At 46.5% G+C, this 21,701-nt stretch overlaps 1 protein-coding gene and 1 non-coding gene across 7 annotated transcripts in view; one reads left to right on the top strand and one right to left on the bottom strand.

Moving 5' to 3' along the window:
- The window catches only part of PRUNE1 (prune exopolyphosphatase 1), a 27,379-nt gene extending 5,678 nt beyond the window's left edge, over positions 1–21,701 (top strand). For 2 of the 6 annotated variants that reach the window (XM_063806037.1, XM_063806069.1), the window contains exons 2-6: positions 3,790–3,882; positions 4,445–4,647; positions 13,237–13,331; positions 14,772–14,930; positions 19,794–21,701. In XM_063806037.1, the coding sequence (XP_063662107.1) occupies positions 4,572–4,647; positions 13,237–13,331; positions 14,772–14,930; positions 19,794–20,222 (759 nt within the window). In that variant the 5' untranslated portion in view covers positions 3,790–3,882; positions 4,445–4,571 and the 3' untranslated portion in view covers positions 20,223–21,701. 6 annotated transcript variants of the gene reach the window in all.
- On the bottom strand, positions 8,747–8,853 carry LOC112206990 (U6 spliceosomal RNA). Its single transcript, XR_002941470.1, has one exon. It is a non-coding gene; the product is annotated as a U6 spliceosomal RNA (small nuclear RNA).

Here is a 21,701-nt window from a genome sequence, read left to right as displayed (position 1 = left end):
CACCCAGGCTGGAGTGCAGTGGCACGATCTTGGCTCACTGCAACCTCCGCCTCCTGGGTGCAAAAGATTCTCCTGCCTCAGCCTCCCGAGTAGCTGGGACTACAGGCACCCGCCACCACGCCTGGCTAATTTTTTGTATTTTTAGCAGAGACGCGGTTTCACCAGGTTAGCCAGGATAGTCTCGATCTCCTGACCTTGTAATCTGTCCGCCTCGGCCTCCCAAAGTGCTGGGATTACAGGCGTGAGCCACTGTGCCTGGCCTGCTTCCAAACTCTTGAAGTAGACTTAGAGAAATAGGCATGGGGAGGACCTCAGGGCAAACTTCTTTAGGGGCCCTTTGGGCAGAACCCGGACAGATAACCTCTGTCTTCTGTATTTCTCTCCAGGGATGAGAGTAGGAGATGGCGAAGAGGGTGGTTTAAAAACAAAAACCTATCTCGTAACTGGATGGGGCAATTGATACCACCAGAAGTCTTCTAAAATTGCCCTTTTTGAGCTGGGGCTTTCCAGTGGGGGAAGAGAAGAGTGATAGCCTGTATAGGGAAGATGATTCTAGGTTTCCCTAGATTCCCTTTTTTTCTTAAAGTTACATTAGTTGATAACTATTCTTTGCTATGTGTTACTCCTCTGAACCTTCCCACTTTGCTAAACTCTTGTGTCTAGCAAATCTTCCCTGATTGAAGAAGTCAGACTATATGGATTTTCACCTTCTTGTAACCCAGTAGTTCTCAACTGGGGGCAGTTTTGCCCCCCAGGGAACATTCAGCAAGTCTGGAGACATTTTTGTTTGTCATGACTTAGGGTGCTACTGGCATCCATGTGGGTAGAGGCTAGGGATCCTGCCAAATATCCTATAATGCACAGGACAGCCTCCACAAAAAAAGAATTATCCGGCTGGGCATGGTGGCTCATGCCTGTAATCCAAGCATTTTGGGAGGCCGAGGCAGCTGTATCACTTGAGCCCAGGAGTTCGAGATCAGCATGGGCAACATGGTAAAACCCCATCTCTACAAAAAATGCAAAAATTTGGCTGGGTGTGGTGGCTCACGCCTGTAATCCCAACACTTGGGGAAGCTGAGGCGGGCGGATCACCTGAGGTCAGGAGTTCAAGACCAGCCTGGCCAACATGGTGAAACCCTGTCTCTACTAAAAAATACAAAAATTAGCTGGGTGTGGTGGCGCACGCCTGTAGTCTACTACAGCTACTCGGGAGGCTGAAGGGGGAGAATCACTTGAACCCAGGAGGCAGAGGTTGCAGTGAGCCCAGATTGCACCACTGCACTCCAGCCTGGGCGACAGAGTGAGACTCCATCTGAAAAAAAAAAAAACAAGGGCCGGGCACGGTGGCTCATGCCTGTAATCCCAGCACTTTGAGAGTCTGAGGCGGGCGGATCACGAGGTCAGGAGTTCAAGACCAGCCTGACCAACATGGTGAAACCCCGTCTCTACTAAAAATACAAAAATTAGCCGAGCATGGTGGCATGTGCCTGTAATCCCAGCTACTCAGGAGGCTGAGGCAAGAGAATCTCTTGAACCCAGGAGGTGGAGGTTACAGTAAGCCGAGATCACACCACTGCACTACAGCCTGGGCGACAGAGTGAGACTCCATCTCAAAAAAAAAAAAAAATTTAGTGGGGCATGGTGGCGGGTGCCTGTAGTCCCAGCTACTCAGGAGGCTGAGATGGGAGGATCACCTGAGTCTGGGAGGTGGAGTCTGCAGTGAGCCGTGATTGCGCCATGCACTCCAGCCTGGGTTACAGAGTGAGACCCTGTCTCAAAAAGTAAAAGTTAAAAAAAGAAAAAGAATTATCTAGTCCAAAATACCAGTCATGCTGAAATTGAGAAACCCTGCTATATTTAGTGTGTCTCATTTTGTCTGTCTCATCCCATCCTCTCTCAGAACCAGGCTGAGATAGAAGTTCAAAAGTAAACTGGTGGGCTGGGCATGGTGGCTCACACCAACATTTTGGGAGGCTGAGGTGGGCGGATCACTGGAGGTCAGGAGTTCAAGACCAGCCTGGCCAACATGGCAAAACCCCATCTCTACCAAAAATACAAAAATTAGCCGGGCATCATGGCACATGCCTATAGTCCCAGGTACTCAGGAGGATGGTGCAGGAGAATCGCTTGAACCCAGCAGGTGGAGGTTGCCGTGAGCCAAGATAGTGACACTGCACTCCAGCCTGGGCAACAAAGTAAGACCCTGTCTCAAAAAAAAAAAGTAAGCAGGTAAGACAGAAGTATTGTGCCATATGCTGGGCCATAGGCTTTCTGGTCTCATTCCACCCAGCAGAATGCTTATACCTGGAATGAAATGATATAAGTACCTGCCTCATTGGGTTAAAGATTAAATGATTGATTAATGCATGAAAAAATATGAGAATAATGCCTGGCACATTCAATAAATGCTTAAAAACAAAACAAAACCCAAGACGCTGTCACCCCGATTTTGGGCACTCTAGTTTTAGTATATTTTATTTTATTTATTTATTTGAGATGGAGTTTCGCTCTTGTTGCCCAGGCTGGAGTGCAAAGGCGCAATCTCGGCTCACTGCAACCTCCGTCTGCCGGGTTGAAGCAATTCTCCTGTCTCAGCCTCCTGAGTAGCTGGGATTACAGGCGCATACCACCATGCCTGGCTAATTTTTGTATTTTTAGTAGAGATGGGGTTTCATCATATTGGTTAGGCTGGTCTCAAACTCCTAACCTTAGGTGATCCGCCCGCCTCAGCCTCTCAAAGTGTTGGGATTACAGGCGCCAGCCACCACGCCCAGCCCTGGACTAGATCTTACTTTTAACCTTTATTCTCAAAGCCTCTTCACCTGCAATCATGATTTAGAAGTGTAAGCATTCGGCCAGGCACGGTGGCTCACGCCTGTAATCCCAGCACTTTGGGAGGCCAAGGCGGGCGGATCACCTGAGGTCGGGAGTTCGAGACCAGCCTGACCAACATGGAGAAACCCCGTCTCTACTAAAAATACAAAATTAGCTAGGTGTGGTGGCGCATTCCTGTAATCCCAGCTACTTGTGAGGCTGAGGCATGAGAATCTGGTCAAAACTCCGTCTCCAAAAAAAAAAAAAAAGAAGTATAAGCATTCTTTTACCTATTATGAAAATGGGAAGAAAATAATCAACCAGGGTTGATATGCCCAAGAGCATGCCTTGAATGTATCAGCTACCCCAAATTCCCTTTTTTGACTGTTTGAGTGCCCAAAGAAGATAAGAAATCAGAAGTTTATTTACTGCTCTGTAAGTTAACATTCAAGGAGATAGGAGGAAAGAACACTTTTCTACAAACTGGATATAGGTAGAATGCTATAAGCTTAGCTGAAACACTTATGCCATCTATGGAATGAGGACCCATTAGATTATTTGACCTACCTCCTCTGTGAAGATCAATGACAGGAAGTGTGTGAAGCCCTACATGAGTATAAGGTAGATGGAGAGGCCAGGCACAGTGGCTCATACCTGTTATCCCAGCACTTTGGATCTCGAGCCCAGGAGTTTGAGACCAGCCTGTGCAACATGGCAAAATCCCGTCTCTACAAAAAAATACAAAAAATTAGCTGGGCATGGTGGCGCTTTCCTGTAGTTCCAGCTACTCAGGAGGATCGACTGAACCTAGTAGGAGGTTGAGGCTGCAGGGAGTTGTGATCACGCTACTGCATTCCAGCCTGGGCGACAGAGTGAGACCTGTCTCAAAAATATATATATTATTTAAAAAAAAAAAAGATAAGTGGAAATGAATAGAGATACTTTTGTTAGTTTCCCATTTTCCTTTCTCTCCAGGAGTCCCGACCTCTACATGTTGTGCTGGGAAATGAAGCCTGTGATTTGGACTCCACGGTGTCTGCTCTTGCCCTGGCTTTTTACCTAGCAAAGGTGGGTAAAAAAAGGTAGTACCTAGGATCTGAGTCCCTCAGAACGAAAAGATCTGGGTTCAAGACCCAGCTCTACCACTTACCAGCATTTAGCATTGGGTAAATTAGATCCCTTAACTTTGCTGAGTCTCATGCCACCATCTATAAAAACTAAAATGATATTTTGCAGTGTTGCTGTGAGGAAAAAAGTGAGCAAATATATTTCGAGGAATATGTAAACCATAAAGCAATATTCAAACAGTTTATTACTGAGTTCCGTATAGGTATCAGTGATCTAGTGTGTATTCCTCTGCCCAGGTTAGTTCTTGAGGACTAAAAATTCCTTCTCTGCAGCATTGCATCTAGAAATAGGTATTTACCATGAGTTACCTTGTTGACTTTCATGTTATTACTAAGAAGGAGGGAGGGCTAAAGTCATCCTCTCATTTTTATAGACTGGGTACTTGTGGCTTTGAGAAAGGTGGTAACTTACCTAAGTATGTCTCCTTTGGTCCCAGTAGTCTTGTTACTTTTTCCTGTCATTATAAAACCTTGTGATACCTTCTTTTCACTTTCCTATCTAGACAACTGAGGCCGAGGAAGTCTTTGTGCCAGTTTTAAATATAAAACGTTCTGAACTACCTCTGCGAGGTGACATTGTCTTCTTTCTTCAGAAGGTTCATATTCCAGAGAGTATCTTGATTTTTCGGGATGAGATTGACCTCCATGCATTATACCAGGCTGGCCAACTCACCCTCATCCTTGTCGACCATCATATCTTATCCAAGTAAGCACAAGGAAATTAAATTGCTACCTATCATGTACCATGCTGGGCTCTGATGAGTGAGATATAAAGAGAGGAAGAAAGAGTTTTTGCTGGCTGGGCATGGTGGCTCATGCCTGTAATCCCAGCACATTGGGAGGCCGAGGCGGGCGGATCACCTGAGATCAGGATTTTGAGATCAGGATTTTGAGACCAGCCTGGCCAACATGGCAAAACCCCGTCTCTACTAAAAATATAAAAATTAGCTGGGCGTGGTGGCAAGTGCCTGTAATCCCAGCTACTTGGGAGGCTGAGGCGGGAGAATCACTTGAACCTGGAAGGTGGTGGTTGCAGTGAGCCGAGATCATGCCACCGCACTCCAGCCTGAGCGACAGAGCCAGACTCCGTCTCAAAAAAGAAAGAGTTTTTGCTTTCAGGGATCTCATAGGCTAATCATAATTGATAGGTCATATTAGATATAGAAAAACAACACAAAATATTGTCAGTTCTGCAGTTATATGTATGTCTGTGGCATATAGACATACCCTATAATAAAAAGAAATAGAACGTGTTGAGTTCAAACTAAAGGGTAACTCAAAAATCATTTAAATCTGCCTTTGGTATCATTATTTAAGATTTTGTGTGCCGGGTGTGATGGCTCATGCCTGTAATCTCAGCACTTTGGGAGGCCAAGGCAGCCAGATCCATTAAGCTCCAGGAGTTCAAGACCCGCCTGAGCAACATGGCAAAACCATGTCTTTACAAAAAATTTTAAAAAATTAGGCATGGTGGTGCATGCCTATGGTCCCAGCTACTCGGGAGGTTGAGGTGGGAGGATCACTTGAGCTCAGGAGGTTGAATCTGCAGTGAGCCAAGATCACACCACTCCACTCTAGCCTGGGAGACAGAGGGAGACCCTGTCTCCAAAAAAAAAAAAAAAAAAAGATTCTGAGACAGATTTATTGTAATAGAAACCTTTGAAAAATGTTTGCAATTCTCTTTTTATTTTTTTACTTATTATTTATTTTTGTACTTACTTATTAAATTTTTTTTAGAGAAGAGGGTCTTGCTATATTGCCCAGGCGGATCTCAAATTCCTAGGCTCATGCTATCTTCCTGCCTCTGCCTCCCTAAGTGCTGGCTTATAGGTGTGAGCCACCACACCTGGCCTGCAACTCTATTTTTAATTTTAATTTTAATTAATTATTTTTTTTTGAGATGGAGTCTTGCTCTGTCACCCAGGCTGCAGTGCAGTGGTGTGATCTCGGCTCACTGCAACAACCTCTGCCTCCCGGGTTCAAGCGATTCTCCCTGCCTCAGTCTCCTGAGAGCTGGGATTACAGGTGCGCGCCACCATGCCCAGCTAATTTTTATATTTTTTACTGGAGACAGGGTTTTGCGCTGTTGGCCAGGCTGGCCTGGAACTCCTGACCTCAGATGATCCGCCCACTTTGGCCTCCCAAAGTGGTGGGATTACAGGCGTGAGCCACCACACCTGGCCTATTTTTAATTTTTAAAAAGTGGCCTGGTGTGGTGGCTCACGCCTGTAATCCCAGCACTTAGGGAGACCTGTCTGACCACTATAGCGAGACCCTGTTCTCTAAAAAAAAATAATAAATACAAAAATCTATAAACATAGTGTGACCTTGTCTCTACTAAAAATAAAAAAATTTGCCAGGTGTGGTAGTGCATGCCTGTAGTCCCAGCTACTTAGGAGGCTGCTGAGGTGGTAGGATCACTTGAGCCTAGGAATCAAGGCTTCAGTAAGCCATAATCACATCACTGTACTCCAGCCTGAGTGACAGGGCGAGAACTTGTCTCCAAAAAAAATTTTTTAAGTTATCAAAAGGGCCAGGTGTGGTGGCTCACACCTGTAAACCCAGCACTTTGGGAGGGTGAAACAGGAGGGTTGCTTGAGCCCAGGAGTTCAAGACCAGCTTGGGCAAGATGGTGAGATCCCATCTCTACAAAAAAATTTAAAAGCACACAAAAAGTTAGCAAAAGTTTTTCTACATAAACTCTTATGATTTTAGAATAATGTATTATGTTAGAATATATAAATATCTCAGGCCAGGCGCGGTGGCTCACGCCTGTAATCCCAGCACTTTGGGAGGCTGAGGGGGGCGGATCATGAGGTCAGGAGATGGAGACCATCCTGGCTAACATGGTGAAAACCCGTCTCTACTAAAAAATACAAAAAATTAGCCGGGCATGGTGGCGGACGCCCATAGTCCCAGCTACTTGGGAGTCTGAGGTAGGAGAATGGCATGAACCCGGGAGGCGGAGCTTTCAGTGAGCTGAGATCACGCCACTTGCACTCCAGCCTGGGCGACAGAGCAAGACTCCATCTTAAAAAAAAAAAAAAAAATAGCTGGGCGTGGTGGCTCGCGCCTGTAGTCCCAGCTACTCGGGAGGCTGAGGCAGGAGAATCGCTTGAACCTAGGAGGTGGAGGTTGCAGTGAGCCAAGATCGCGCCACTGCACTCCAGTCTGAGCGACAGAGTGATGCTCTGTCTCAAAAAAAAAAAAAAAAAAAAAAATTAGCCAGGCCGGGCGTGGTGGCTCACGCCTGTAATCCCAGCACTTTGGGAGGCTGAGGCGGGCAGAATCACCTGAGGTCAGGAGTTTGAGACCAGCCTGACCAACATGGAGAAACCCCATCTCTACTAAAAATACAAAATTAGCCAGGCGTGGTGGCACATGCCTGTAATCCCAGCTACTCAGGAGGCTGAGGCAGGAGAATTGCTTGAACATGGGAGCCAGAGGTTGCAGTGAACCGAGATCATGCCATCGCACTCCAGCCTGTGCAACAAGAGCGAAACTCCGTCTCAAAAAAAAAATTTTTTTAATCTATAAATATCTCAATAATGTCTGTTTAACAAATGTACACATTTATAATAATTCCATCCCTAATTTACTACTGGAAAAAACTACCAAAAAAGCAACACGATTATGTGACTTTCCTGTCTGTTTGGCTCCTGCTAATATTTTTTTCTTGAGCACATTGTGGTTATAGCAGGATACTGACAGAAGGCAGCCTGAGAGAGCATTATCCATCTATGGATTCATTCAGTAATAAACTTTCCTTTTTTTTTCTTTTTTTTTTTTTTGAGACAGAGTTTTCTCTTGTTGCCTAGGTTGGAGTGCAATAGCGCAATCTAGGCTCACTGCAACCTCCGCCTCCCGGGATAATTTTGTGTGTGTGTGTGTGTGTGTTTTTAGTAGAGATGGGGCTTCACCATGTTGGTCAGGCTGGTCTTCAACTCCTGACCTCAGGTGATCCGCCCACCTCGGACTCCCAAAGTGCTGGGATTACAGGTATGAGCCACCGTGCCACCACCTTTTTTTTTTTTTAAGAGATGGTGTCTCTCTCGCTCTGTCTCCTAGGCTAGAGTACAGCAGCATCATCATAACCTTGAGCTCGTGGGTTCAAGGAATCCTCCCACCTCAGCCTCCTGTGTAAAAGCATCATTCCTGGCTAATTTTTTTTTTTTTTTTTTTTTTTGAACCTGAGTTTTGTTCTTGTTGCCCAGGCTGGAGTGCAATGGCACCATCTCGGCTCACTGCAGTGAGCCTCCCAGATTCAAGTGATTCTCCTGCCTCAACCTCCCAAGTAGCTGGGATTACAAGCATGCGGCACCACACACCCAGCTAATTTTTTGTATTTTTAGTAGAGACGGGGTTTCACCATGTTGGCAAGGCTGGTCTCAAACTCCTGGCCTCAAGTGATCCGCCCGCCTCAGCCTCCCAAAGTGCTGGGATTACAGGCGTGAGCCACCACGCCCGGCCTGGCTAATTTTTTTTTTTTTTTTTAAGAGACGTAGTCTCGCTCTGTCGCCCAGGCTGGAGTGCACTGGCGCGATCTCGGCTCACTGCAAGCTCCGCCTCCCGGGTTCACGCCATTCTCCTGCCTCAGCCTCCCGAGTAGCTGGGACTACAGGTGTGCCCGCCACCACACCTGGCTAATTTTTGTATTTTTAGTAGAGACAGGGTTTCACCGTGTTAGCCAGGATGGTCTCGATCTGACCTCGTGATCCGCCCGCCTTGGCCTCCCAAAGTGCTGGGATTACAGGTGTGAGCCACCATGCCCAGCCTTTATTTTTTATTTTAAATATATATATATATATTTTATGGAACAATTCACAAATGTGCGTGTCATCCTTGCTCAGCGGCCATGCTAATCTTCTCTGTGTCATTCCAATTTTAGCGCATGTGCTGCTGAAGTGAGCACTGATCTCCGTCTTGAAAGAGGACTAGGTGTTTGCTTGGTGAATTGGGAGGGAGGAGGGAAGGTGGTTAGGAAAGGCATTCCAGGCAGAGGGAGTAATTAATAGAATCAAATGCAGGCAGGCGTGAAATAGTATGGTGAGCTAGGGGAAATGGAATTTGTTTTGCACAGCTGGAGCATAAAATTTGAGGGAGAAGTAGGACATGGAAAAAGATGAGACAGAGGGGGCAGGCAGGAGGCAGATTATGGAGGCCTCATAGGCCCTTCTAAGGCGATTGGATTTTATTTTAGGCAGTGGGGAACTATTTTAAATTATATTCTGGGTCCTAAAAGAATCAGATTTTCTTTTTTCAAATGATCATTCCGGCCACTTTGTGAAGGACAGCCCAGGAGGGCTCTTGGTTGGAAGCAGGTGATTGGTTAAGAGACTACTGGAATAGTCCAGACGAGAGATATTGAGGGCCTAGAATGGGGCAGTAACAGAGAGTTAGAAACTAGGGCATGGATAGGAATTAAGATAGAATTCACAGGACCTGGTGACCCACATGGAATCTAAGTATTGAGTGGGTTATAAAAATAGGAGAGATTTGCCGGGCGCGGTGGCTCATGCCTGTAATCCCAGCACTTTGGGAGGCCGAAGCGGGCGGATCACGAGGTCAGGAGTTCGAGACCAGCCTTGCCAATATGGTGAAACCCCGTCTCTACTAAAAATACAAAAATTAGCTGGGCCTGGTGGTGGGCGCCTGTACTCCCAGCTACTTGGGAGGCTGAGGCAGGAGAATTGCTTGAACCTGGGAGGCGGAGGTTGCAGTGAGCCAAGATTGCACCACTGCACTCCAGCCTGGGCGACACAGCAAGATTCCGTCTTAGAAAAAAAAAAAAAAAGGAGAAATTTAGATGTTGGGTATCAAGGGTGTCAAGGGTATAGGGTTGGAAAGGCAACGCTAAAGGACAGCAAATGTGGGGGTAAGATATTTGCAGCAGATGCTTCACAGAATTTGCTTATACACTATTTAAAGATGACTCCAATTATAACATTAAAGAAAAGAATTGCTGGGCGCGGTGGCTCACGCCTGTAATCCCAGCTCTTTGGGAGGCCAAGGCAGGCAGATGACGAGGTCAGGAGTTCGAGACCAGCCTGACCAACATGGTGAAACCCCATCTTTACTAAAAATACAAAAAAAAAAAATTAGCCGGGTTTGGTGGCACGTGCCTTGTAATCCCGGTTACCCAGGAGACTGAGGCAGGAGAATCACTTGAACCCGGGAGGTGGAGGTTGCAGGAGCCGAGATCGTGCCATTGCACTCCAACCTGGGCAACAGAGTGAGACTCCGTCTCAAAAAAAAAAAAAAAAAGAATTGAGAGGAGTTAGGCAGAGGTAAAAGTAACCAAAGGTCAGTTTTAAATGCTTGCCTGGCAGATCACCTGAGGTCAGGAGTTCGAGACCAGACTGGCCAACATGGCGAAACCCCATCTCTACTAAAAATACAAAAAAATTAGCTGGGCATGTTGGCAGGCGCCTTTAATCCCAGCTACTCAGGAGGCTGAGGCAGGAGAATCGCTTGAACCCGAGATGCAAAGGTTGCAGTGAGCCGAGAACGCACCATTGCACTCTAGCCTGGGTGACAAGAGTGAAACTCCGTCTCAAAAAAAAAAGACATCTGCATTTTCCTTGATGTGTGGGGTAGAGGTTGGCTAGAAGCAGCTGGAGTGTCCGTACCTATCTTTCTTCCTCTTTTCCCATACCCTCCCCTCCACAGAAGTGACACAGCCCTAGAGGAGGCAGTAGCAGAGGTGCTAGACCATCGACCCATCGAGCCGAAACACTGCCCTCCCTGCCATGTTTCAGTTGAGCTGGTGGGGTCCTGTGCTACCCTGGTGACCGAGAGAATCCTGCAGGGGGCACCAGAGATCTTGGACAGGCAAACTGCAGCCCTTCTGCATGGTAAGGGTGGCTTTTGGATTGGGACCTCAGTAGTTCTATTCCTGTCCCTGAGAAGGGCGGGTGGAAAAGTCTAGACGCTTCCAGCCTAACCATATGCTCTCAGAGCCATTCAGCTCATACCAAAAGATAGGATTCTTTCAGGGGACAATTAAGCATCTGTTTAAAGGCCTGTGGGATACTTGTTGGAGAAAGTAGAAAGGAAGTGCAGGGCAACAGACCAAGAAGCTTCCTATTGGCATCATTTTATGATGGAAGGAGGATTAGCTAAAGAAGCAGGAAACAGATTCCAATACCAATTCCTCCAGGAAATAGGTGACCTTGAGCAAATCTCTTAACCTTTCTTGTTCTCATTTTTCCACGTGTAAAAAAAAAAAAGAGAGAGAGAGTGAGTTGGACTAGACTGTCTTTTCCAACTTAGACGATTCTTTGATGGGATTTGGCCTACTGAAGAGGTGTATCTCTGTCTGACTAGGCTGTAAAATCTCCAAGGTTTGAGATGCTCAGGCTTTCTTTCTACCTTTTCCCCATTTCCCTTCCTACATTTTAGTTTGGATTTGGGAGGTCTGAGGACACAGTCCATCCCAGTTTCTCATTTTGCTTTCAGAGATTTTGCTATACAAATCTCCTTGTGTGTGTCCATTTGGTGTGAAGGTTATATATGTTCTGGTGGTCGTGTGTGAAGGGTCACAGGATTCAAGTTCCACCATCTCCCTTCTCCACAGGAACCATCATCCTGGACTGTGTCAACATGGACCTTAAAATTGGAAAGGCAACCCCAAAGGACAGCAAATATGTGGAGAAACTAGAGGTCCTTTTCCCAGACCTACCCAAGAGAAATGATATATTTGGTTCCCTACAAAAGGCAAAGTTTGATGTATCAGGTATGAAATGTTAGCTGACTTTTCTACCTCCCAGATAAGAAAACAGAAAGGCAAGCCTTGTTCATTATATTATTATTTTTTTTTTTGAGACAGAGTCTTGCTCTGCCACCCAGGCTAGAGTGCAGTGGCACAATCTTGGCACACTGCAACCTCAACCTCCTGGGTTCAAGCGATTCTCCTGCCTCAGCCTCCCGAGTAGCTGGGATTACAGGCACCCACCACCACGCCCAGCTAATTTTGGTATTTTTAGTAAAGATCGGGTTTCACCATGTTGACCAGGCTGGTCTTGAACTCTGAAGCTCAGGTGATCTGCCCGCCTGGGCCTCCCAAAGTGCTGGGATTACAGGCATGAGCCACCGCGCCTGGCCAATTATTTAAATTTTTTACCAGAAAGAAATGAAGTACCATATTAGCCTAAGCATGAAATAATCAATCATTTACTGGATTGTTCTATCCTGGCTCTTGGTTAGGATGAGGAGGAATGTATTAAGAGCCTCAGAAGGGCCAGACGCAGTGGCTCATGCCTGTTATCCCAACACTTTGGGAGGCCGAGGTGGGCAGATCACCTGAGGTCAGGAGTTCAAGACCAGCCTGGCTAACATGGTGAAACTCCGTTTCTACTAAAAATACGAAAAATTAGCTGAGCGTGGTGGTGTGTGCCTGTAATCCCATCTACTCAGGAGGCTGAGGCAGGAAAATCGCTTGAACCCGGGAAGCAGAGGTTGCAGTGAGCCGAGATTGCGCCATTGTACTCCAGCTTGGGCAACAACAGCAAAACTCCGTCTCAAAAAAAAACAAAAAGAGCCTCATAGGTTCCAGTCTATTCAGAGAATACAGGACATATATATAAAATATGCTGAGAGTATACTAAATTATCAGAGTGAAATCTATAGAATTGGTTAGGGAGGCAAAAGAAATATTTTGTGAGTATACAAAAGATGAAGAGAACCCAAAAAAAACTGTATTCTTGTACTCAGCTACCACCTGTTGACATAAAAAGGAAGAAAGAAAGAAAGAACTCACATGTAAACAGTATAGGAAGAGGGAAAGATAAAAAGTAAAAGCCTCTGTTCTGGGTTTCATCCTTCTCTCCAAAGTTACTTGCTCTAAAGGTACCTATTGTCACCAGTTATTTAAGATGGCTTTTGATTATGTGATTACATTTTCTTTCTTTCTTTTTTTTTTTTTTTTTTGAGACAGAGTCCAGGTTCAAGTGATTCTCCTGCTTCAGCCTCCTGAGTAGCTGGGATTACAAGTGCCCGCCACCACACCCAGCTAATTCTTTGTATTTTTAGTAGAGACAGAGTTTCATCATGTTGGCCAGGCTGGTCCCAAACTCCTGACCTCAGGTGATCCGCCCACCTCAGCCTCCCAAAGTGCTGGGATTACAGGCCTGAGTCACCGCGCCCGGCTATGATTACATTTTCAATTATCTCCCCCATTCATTGCCCCAAAGAGAGGCTGTTTTTCCTTCCTTGACCCATCTGGCTGTCCTTGCCTTCTTGGTCTTGGGACCCTGGCCTACCCTGTTTGACCCCTAGTCTCTCATCTGCTTTCTAGGACTGACCACTGAGCAGATGCTGAGAAAGGACCAGAAGACTATCTATAGACAAGGCGTCAAGGTGGCCATTAGTGCAATATATATGGATTTGGAGGTAAGAGCAAGTTGTGGCTGTGGGTGGGGAGAGAAAGCCTTTAGCTGTGCATGTTATGCATGTGGCCTTGCACCTCATTCCTGGCTCACCTCCAAAATGTATCTTGTGTCTATCTTTGTCTCTACCTCCACTGTGACCACCAGAGTCCAGCATCTCTCACTGCACCACTGTATTAGCCTCAGTACTGGTGTCCCTGCCTCTGCTTTTGCAGCCCTACAAACCATTCTCCCCGCAGCAGCCAGAGTGGTCTTTTTTAATTTTTTTTTTTTTTTTTAAGGGAGTCATGCTTTGTTGCCAGGCTAGAGTACAGTGGTACCATCATGGCTCACTGCAGCCTCAACCTTCCAGGCTCAAGCAATCCTCCCACCTTAGCCTCTCGAGTAGCTGGGTCCACAGGTGCACACCACCACACCTAACTAGTGTGTGTGTGTGTGTGCGCGCACACGCGTGTATGTATGTGTCGATGGGGTCTCACTGTGTTGCCCAGGCTGGTCTCAAACTCCTGGCCTCAAGCAGTTCTCCTCTTGGCCTCCGAAGTTCTGGGATTATAGGCGTGAGCCACTGTGCCCGGCCTCATTGTATTTTTAATAAAAATCTAAAGGACTTACTGTGGTTTACAGCGCCATGCTTGATCTGGCCCTTGTCTTTTTCTCTGGCCTCATCTCATTCCAGCTCCACTCCTGTTCTACAGTACTGCAGCCACACTGGTTTCTTTTCTGTTCCTCAGAACCATTAAGCTCATTCCCAGCTGAGCTTTTTTCTTTGTAAAGCTGGCTCCTTCTTAACATTCAGGTACTCAGCTCAGATGTCTCTTGTTTTGGGAGGTTTTTCCTGACCACCCTAGCTGAAGTACTATCTCCTATGCTCAAAAAACCTCTAGCAGTTATGTATGTTTGTTTGTTTGTTTGTTTTGAGCCTGAGTCTTATTCTGTTGCCCAGGATGGAGTGGAATGGCATGATCTCAGCTCACTGCAACCTCTGCCTCCCGGGTTCAAGTAATTCTCCTGCCTCAGCCTCCCTAGTAGCTGGGATTACTGGTGCGTGCCGGCATGCCCAGCTAATTTTTTGTTTTGTTTTGTTTTGTTTTTGTTTTTTGAGACGGAGTTTCGCTCTTGTCCCCCAGGCTGGAGTGCAATGGCGCAATCTCAGCTCACTGCAACTTCCGCCTCCCTGGTTCAAGCGATTCTCCTGCCTCAGCCTCCTGAGTAGCTGGGATTACAGGCATATGCCCCCATGCCCGGCTAATTTTTGTATTTTTACCAGAGACAGGGTTTCACCATGTTGGCTAGGCTGGTCTCGAACTCCTGACCTCAAGTGATCACCTGCCTCGGCCTCCCAAAGTGCTAGGATTATAGGCGTAAGCGACCGTGCCCGGCCCAAGGATGTTTTATTGATGATGATGAGAAAGTCCTTCATCCCTCTCCATTTCTTCCCTTTCAGGCCTTTCTGCAGAGGTCTAACCTCCTTGCAGATCTCCATGCTTTCTGCCAGGCTCACAGCTATGATGTCCTGGTTGCCATGACTATCTTTTTCAACACTCACAATGAGCCAGTGCGGCAGTTGGCTATTTTCTGTCCCCATGTGGCACTCCAAACAACGGTGAGTCTGTGTCCCTTCTCCAACCTAAGAGCCTTACAGAGTCTGCCTGTATGTACCTCTGTGCTCTACAGCTGTCCTATAAGGACCTCTCTTAGGTTCTTATATTAATGTACTTACACGAGGTCCCTTGACCTGTTTCTGGACCTGTTTCCTCCCCTTTCTGCTTTTTCCCATTCTCTCTCTATATGAATATCCTTTTTTTTTTTTTTAATGAACATCCTTAATCATAGCATTGTTGAGAAAGGGGGAATTCCAAAGAGAACTAGAGATTCAATTCCTACTTTGAAAGAACGAAATCTAGTTAGAAGGAAATGTTATAAATCCGGAGTTAAAATTCCCTTCTTGAGCTAGGGACAGTGGCACGTGCCTGTAGTCCCAGCAACTCGGGAGGCTGATGCAGAAGGATTGCTTAAGCTGGAAAGTTTTTTTTTTTTTTTTTTTTTTTTGAGACAGTCTTGTGCTGTTGCCCAGGCTGGGGTGCAGTGGCACAATCTCGGCTCACTGCAAGCTCTGCCTCCCGGGTTAACGCCATTGTCCTGCCTCAGCCTCCCGAGTAGCTGGGACTACAGGCGCCCGTCACCACGCCCGGCTAATTTTTTGTATTTTTAGTAGAGATGGGGTTTCACCGTGTTAGCCAGGATAGTCTCGATCTCCTGACCTCGTGATCCGCCCGCCTCGGCCTCCCAAAGTGCTGGGATTACAGACGTGAGCCACCGCGCCCAGCCGAGCTGGAAAGTTTGAGTCCAGCCTGGGCAAAGATAGCAAGACCTCATCTCTGTTGGGGAGAAAAAAAAACAAAAACTCTATTCTTGGTTTAATCATTAATTCCTCACCCCTGGAATTATGCTGTTGCCTTGAAAATTAGAAATACGAGAGACCTTTTCTGCTACTTACTATGCAGGGATTAATTATTCTGTATAGTGCAAACTCTGTAAAGAAGTGATCTAGATCCAGATTTGGCTATCTTTCCTACTTCCTCCCCCTTCTGTTCCTCTGCTGGTTACTGATTAGCCTAGGGAAGAATTTAAAAGTGGGCTTAAGGCTGGGCGCGGTGGCTCACACCTGTAATCCCAGCACTTTGGGAGGCTGAGGCGGGCAGATCACGAGAGCAAGAGATCAAGACCATCCTGGCCAACATGGTGAAACCCCATCTCTTTTAAAAATACAGAAATTAGCTGGGCGTGGTGGTGCGTGCCTATAGTCCCAGCTACTCAGGAGGCTGAGGCAGGAGAATCTCTTGAACCTCGGGAAGCAGAGGTTGCAGTGAGCCGAGATTGCGCCACTGTACTCCATCCTGCCAACAGAGCAAGACTCCGTCTCAAAAAAAAAAAAAAAAAGGTGGGCTTAAGGCAGTTCAGGGATTCTGAGGGTTGCCTAGGCTCTGTGAGGACTGCTAAAGACAGAATACAGCCAGATAATCCTTTGCTCTCATAGAAGGTATGTCTGTCCTTTCCCGCCCCCCTTTGCCTTTGCCTTCTCCCCAGGAAGCAAATCTGATTTCATTCAGTGTAAGGTAGTTCGTCATTATGAAAAGAACTGCAGTTTTGTCTGTTTGTTTGTTTTTTAAGATGGAGTCTCACTCTGTCGCCCAGGCTTGAGTACAGTGGTGTGATCTTGGCTCACTGCAACCGCCACCTCCCAGGTTCAGTCAATTCTCCCACCTCAGCCTGTAGCTGGGACTACAGGCGCCTGCCACCATGCCTGACTAATTTTTGTATTTTTAGTAGAGATGGGGTTTCACCATGTTAGCCAGGCAGGTCTCGAACTCCTGACCTCAAGTGATCCACCCGCCTTGGCCTTCCGAAGTGCTGGAATTACAAGCCTGAGCCACTGCACCTGGCCAAGAACTGCAGTTTTTAAAGTCAGGTGGATGTGCTTTTCTGTTCTAGGTTTGCCTCTTACTCACTCTTTGAGCTAAGGCAAGTCAGTTGACTTCTGCATCTGGAAATGGCATAATAGTACCTACTGCTAATTCTGCTATGATCATTAAACGTAATATCATGTGTAAAGCACACTTCTGGAGCAGAGTAAGCACTTTGTAAATAGTGGCTCTTACTAATCCTGTCATTAAGAAAAGGGTGCTTTGGCCATTAGAAGTACCTCTTCCACGTTCCTGAATCTTCTCCCCTCTGTGCTGCTCTTTTAAAGCTGTGTGGATTTCTAATGACTCTACCATTGTCTAGGTTGCCCCTATGCTTGGAAACAGGAGTCCTTCTCTCTCTGTTTTGTTTTTTTTGTGTGTGTGTTTTTTTTTTTTTTTTTTTGAGATGTCTCACTCTGTTGCCCAGGCTGGAGTGGTACAATGGCACGATCTCAGCTCACTGCAACCTCTGCCTCCCGGGTTCAAGCAATCCTCCCAGCCTCCCAAGTAGCTGCGGCTATAGGCACACCACCATGGCTAGCTAATTTTTTTTGTATTTTTTGTAGGGAGAGTCTCGCTATGTTGCCCAGGCTGGTCTCGAACTCCTGGACTCAAGTGATCCACCAGCCTCACCTTCCCAGAGTTCTGGAATTGCAGGTGTGGGCCACTATGCCCAGCCAGGAGTCCTTTTCTTACAGTCTACTCTACCATCTCCTCTCTTTCTCCTATGTTAGGGGTAGTATAATATATTGATTTAGAACACTGGCTTTGGTGACAGCTCTGGGCTCGGTGTCAGTTTTGCTTCATGCAAATTATGACCTTAGGCAAGTTACCTGATCATTGAAGCCTCAGTTTCCCTGCATGTAAGTGAGGGTAATAGTGATACCAGTCTTATTTTGTTCAATTCATTCTTTCTTCCTCCATCCCTCTTCTGGCCTCTAGATAAATTCTAGTCCCATCCTAGTTCAAGTTCTTGAGCACATTTATACACTTGGAAACAACACTAGATTAGAAGCTGGGGTTCCTCGGTTCTGGTTTAACTGCCATCATCTGCATGATTTTACTTACAACCATCTTACTTAGCTTTAGTTACTTTAATAATAAAATGAAATATACAATCTAAACTGTTTCCTCTGTTTTTAAAATACTGTGTATGGCTGGGTATGGTAGCTCATGCCTGTAATCCCAGAACTTTGGGAGGCTGAGCTGGGCAGATCACCTGAGCTCAGGAGTTTGAGACCAGCCTGGCCAATATGGCGAAACCCCGTCTCTACTAAAAATACAAAAATTAGCTGGGCATGATGGCAGGTGCCTGTAATCCCAGCTACTCAGGAGGCTGAAGCAAGAGAATTGCTTGAATCTGGGAGGCGAAGGTTTCAGTGAGCTAAGATCGTGCCACTGTACTCCAGCCTGGGTAACAGAGCAAGAATCCATTTCAAAAATAAATAAATAAATAAAGTAAAATAAAATAAATAAAACACTGTGTATGAATCCCAGCACTTTCGGAGGCTGAAGCAGGAGGATTGCTTGAGACCAGGATTTGGAGACCAGCCTGGGCAACATAGCAAGACCCCATCCCTAGTCTATTAAATAAAAAATACAAAATACTAAAATAAAATACTGTGGGCCAGGCTTGGTGGCTCACACCTGTAATCCTAGCACTTTGGGAGGCCGAGGCGAGAGCGGATGACCTGAGGGCAGGAGTTCAAGACCAGCCTGGCTAACATGGTGTAACCCTGTCTCCACTAAAAATACAAACATTAGCCAGGCTGGTGACACATGCCTGTAGTCCCAGCTACATGGGAGGCTGAGGCAGGAGATTCACTTGAACCGGGGAGGCAGAGGTTGTACTGAACTGAGATTGCACCACTGCACTCCAGCCTGGGCGACAGAGCAAGACTCTGTCTCAAAAAAAAAAAAAAAAAATACTGTGTATATTAGTGTTCCTTCTGTTGCAAACAATAAAACCGAACTCTGGACAACTTACTTTTTTTCTTGTCTTGCTTTATTGCCCAGGCTGGAGTGCAATGGTGAGATCTCGGCTCACTGCAACCTCCGCCTCCCGGGTTCAAATGATTCTCCTATCTCAGCCTCCCAAGTAGCTGGGATTACAGGTGTGAACCACCATGTCTGGCTAATTTTTGTATTTTTCGTAGAGATGGGGTTTCAGCATGTTGACAAGGCTGTTCTCGAATTCCTGACCTCAGGTGATCCGCCCACCTTGGCCTCCCAAAGTGCTGGGATTACAGGCGTGAGCCACTGTGCCCGGCCTCAAGGATAACTTACTTTTTTTTTTTTTTTTGAGACGGAGTTTCGCTCTTGTTGCCCAGGCTGGAGTGCAGTGGCACCATCTTGGCTCACTGCAACTTCTGTCTCCTGGGTTCAAGTGATTCTCCTGCCTCAGCCTCCCAAGTAGCTGGGATTACAGGCATGCGCCATCATGCCTGGCTAATTTTGTATTTTTAGTAGAGATGGGGTTTCTCCATGATGGTCAGGCTGGTCTCAAACTCCCGACCTCAGGTGATCCGCCCGCTTCAGCCTCCCAAAGTGCTGGGATTACAGGCCTGAGCCACCGCGCCCGGCTGACTTACTTTTTTTTTTTTTTTTTTGAGATGCAGTCTTGCTCTGTCCCCCAGGCTGGAGTGCAATGGCGCGATCTCCGCTCACTGCAAGCTCCGCCTCCCGGGTTCACGCCATTCTCCTGCCTCAGCCTCCCAAGTAGCTAGGACTACAGGCACCCGCCACCATGCCCGGCTAATTTTTTGTATTTTTAGTAGAGACGGGGTTTCACTGTGTTAGCCAGGTCTCAATCTCCTGACCTCATGATCCACCCGCCTCGGCCTCCCAAAGTGCTGGGATTGCAAGCGTGAGCCACCGCGCCCCGCCCGGCCGACTTACTTTTTAAAAGCTTCCTCTTCTATAGAGGAAGCCTCTCACTTAGAAGCCCAGCACTTTGCTACGGCAAGTTGTGTATCATTTCCCTGTTATTGTCTCCTCTTTAGATCTGTGAAGTCCTGGAACGCTCCCACTCTCCACCCCTGAAGCTGACCCCTGCCTCAAGTACCCACCCTAACCTCCATGCCTATCTTCAAGGCAACACCCAGGTCTCTCGAAAGAAACTTCTGCCCCTGCTCCAGGAAGCCCTGTCAGCATATTTTGACTCCATGAAGATCCCTTCAGGACAGCCTGAGACAGCAGATGTGTCCAGGGAACAAGTGGACAAGGAATTGGACAGGGCAAGTAACTCCCTGATTTCTGGACTGAGTCAAGATGAGGAGGACCCTCCGCTGCCCCCGACGCCCATGAACAGCTTGGTGGATGAGTGCCCTCTAGATCAGGGGCTGCCTAAACTCTCTGCTGAGGCCGTCTTCGAGAAGTGCAGTCAGATCTCACTGTCACAGTCTACCACAGCCTCCCTGTCCAAGAAGTGACTGTTGAGAGGCGAGGAGGTAGTGGGTGAGGCTACCTGACTCACTTCAAATGCATGTTTTGAGATGTTTGGAGATTCAGCAATTCTGTCTTCATTGCTCCAGGATCTGGTATACTGTTCTCATAAAACTGAGAGGAGAAAAAAAGTGAAAGAAAGCAGCTGCTTTAAGAATGATTTTCCACCTTTTCCCCCTAATCTCTACCAATCAGACACATTTTATTATTTAAATCTGCACCTCTCTCTATTTATTTGCCAGGGGCACGATGTGACATATCTGCAGTCCCAGCACAGTGGGACAAAAAGAATTTAGACCCCAAAAGTGTCCTCGGCATGGATCTTGAACAGAACCAGTATCTGTCATGGAACTGAACATTCATCAATGGTCTCCATGTATTCATTTATTCACTTGTTCATTCAAGTATTTATTGAATACCTGCCTCAAGCTAGAGAGAAAAGAGAGTGCGCTTTGGAAATTTATTCCAGTTTTCAGCCTACAGCAGATTATCAGCTCGGTGACTTTTCTTTCTGCCACCATTTAGGTGATGGTGTTTGATTCAGAGATGGCTGAATTTCTATTCTTAGCTTATTGTGACTGTTTCAGATCTAGTTTGGGAACAGATTAGAGGCCATTGTCTTCGGTCCTGATCAGGTGGCCTGGCTGTTTCTTTGGATCCCTCTGTCCCAGAGCCACCCAGAACCCTGACTCTTGAGAATCAAGAAAACACCCAGAAAGGCCTTAATGACCTCATAGGCACTCTTCCAAAAAGACAACAGAACTGGAATGAGAGGCCTGGGTCTGTCTCCTGCCTTAGCAGGCCTATCAATTTCTTGTCAATCTCTTTTTTTCCTTGCTCACATTAAAAGGAAGCATGGAGTTCTAATGCTCCCATAAACTATGTATTTTGGCAAGACACTTCACTACTCCAGGTCTCACTTTCCCCATCTGTAAAACAGGGTTTGGACTAGGTGTTCCCTGGTATTCTGTGATCTGCCTCTTGCTGCCATTCTTTCTCTCCTCTGCTTCTCTGTATTTTTCTTCTGTTATCCCTGGGGGTGCTCAGGTTCACTTGATTGTCTGTATTTCTGTGTGGTTGTAGCAAGGACTCAGCCTCATGTAGCACGAATAGGGGTGTGGTTCATGGCGTGTTGACCCAGCAGAGCGCTCCCTCCCACTAACTTGTTCTGCATGTGTAGAGTCTCCCCATTTTTTTTTAACGCAACCCTTTCCCCTTTTTCCTACCCCACAGCTCTGTTCCATGTAAGTTGCCAACAGTTTCACTGAACAGTGGGGTATGTGATGGTTTTGGCATGACATCTTCAGTATGAGGGGGACAGTTTGACTTCACTTTGAGGGTGTGATGTCTGTAGCTATGTGGAAGGTAAAAATAGTGGTGTGATCATGAACCAAAGGAATTTATGTTTTGTAACTTGGGTACTTTATTTTGCATTTTGTTATACTATTAAATAATTTTTTCCTGTT

Source organism: Pan troglodytes, chromosome 1 (genome assembly GCF_028858775.2).
Source record: "Pan troglodytes isolate AG18354 chromosome 1, NHGRI_mPanTro3-v2.0_pri, whole genome shotgun sequence".
NCBI classification, from domain to species: Eukaryota; Metazoa; Chordata; class Mammalia; order Primates; family Hominidae; genus Pan; species Pan troglodytes.
This window is presented reverse-complemented; position numbering and strand designations above follow the sequence as displayed.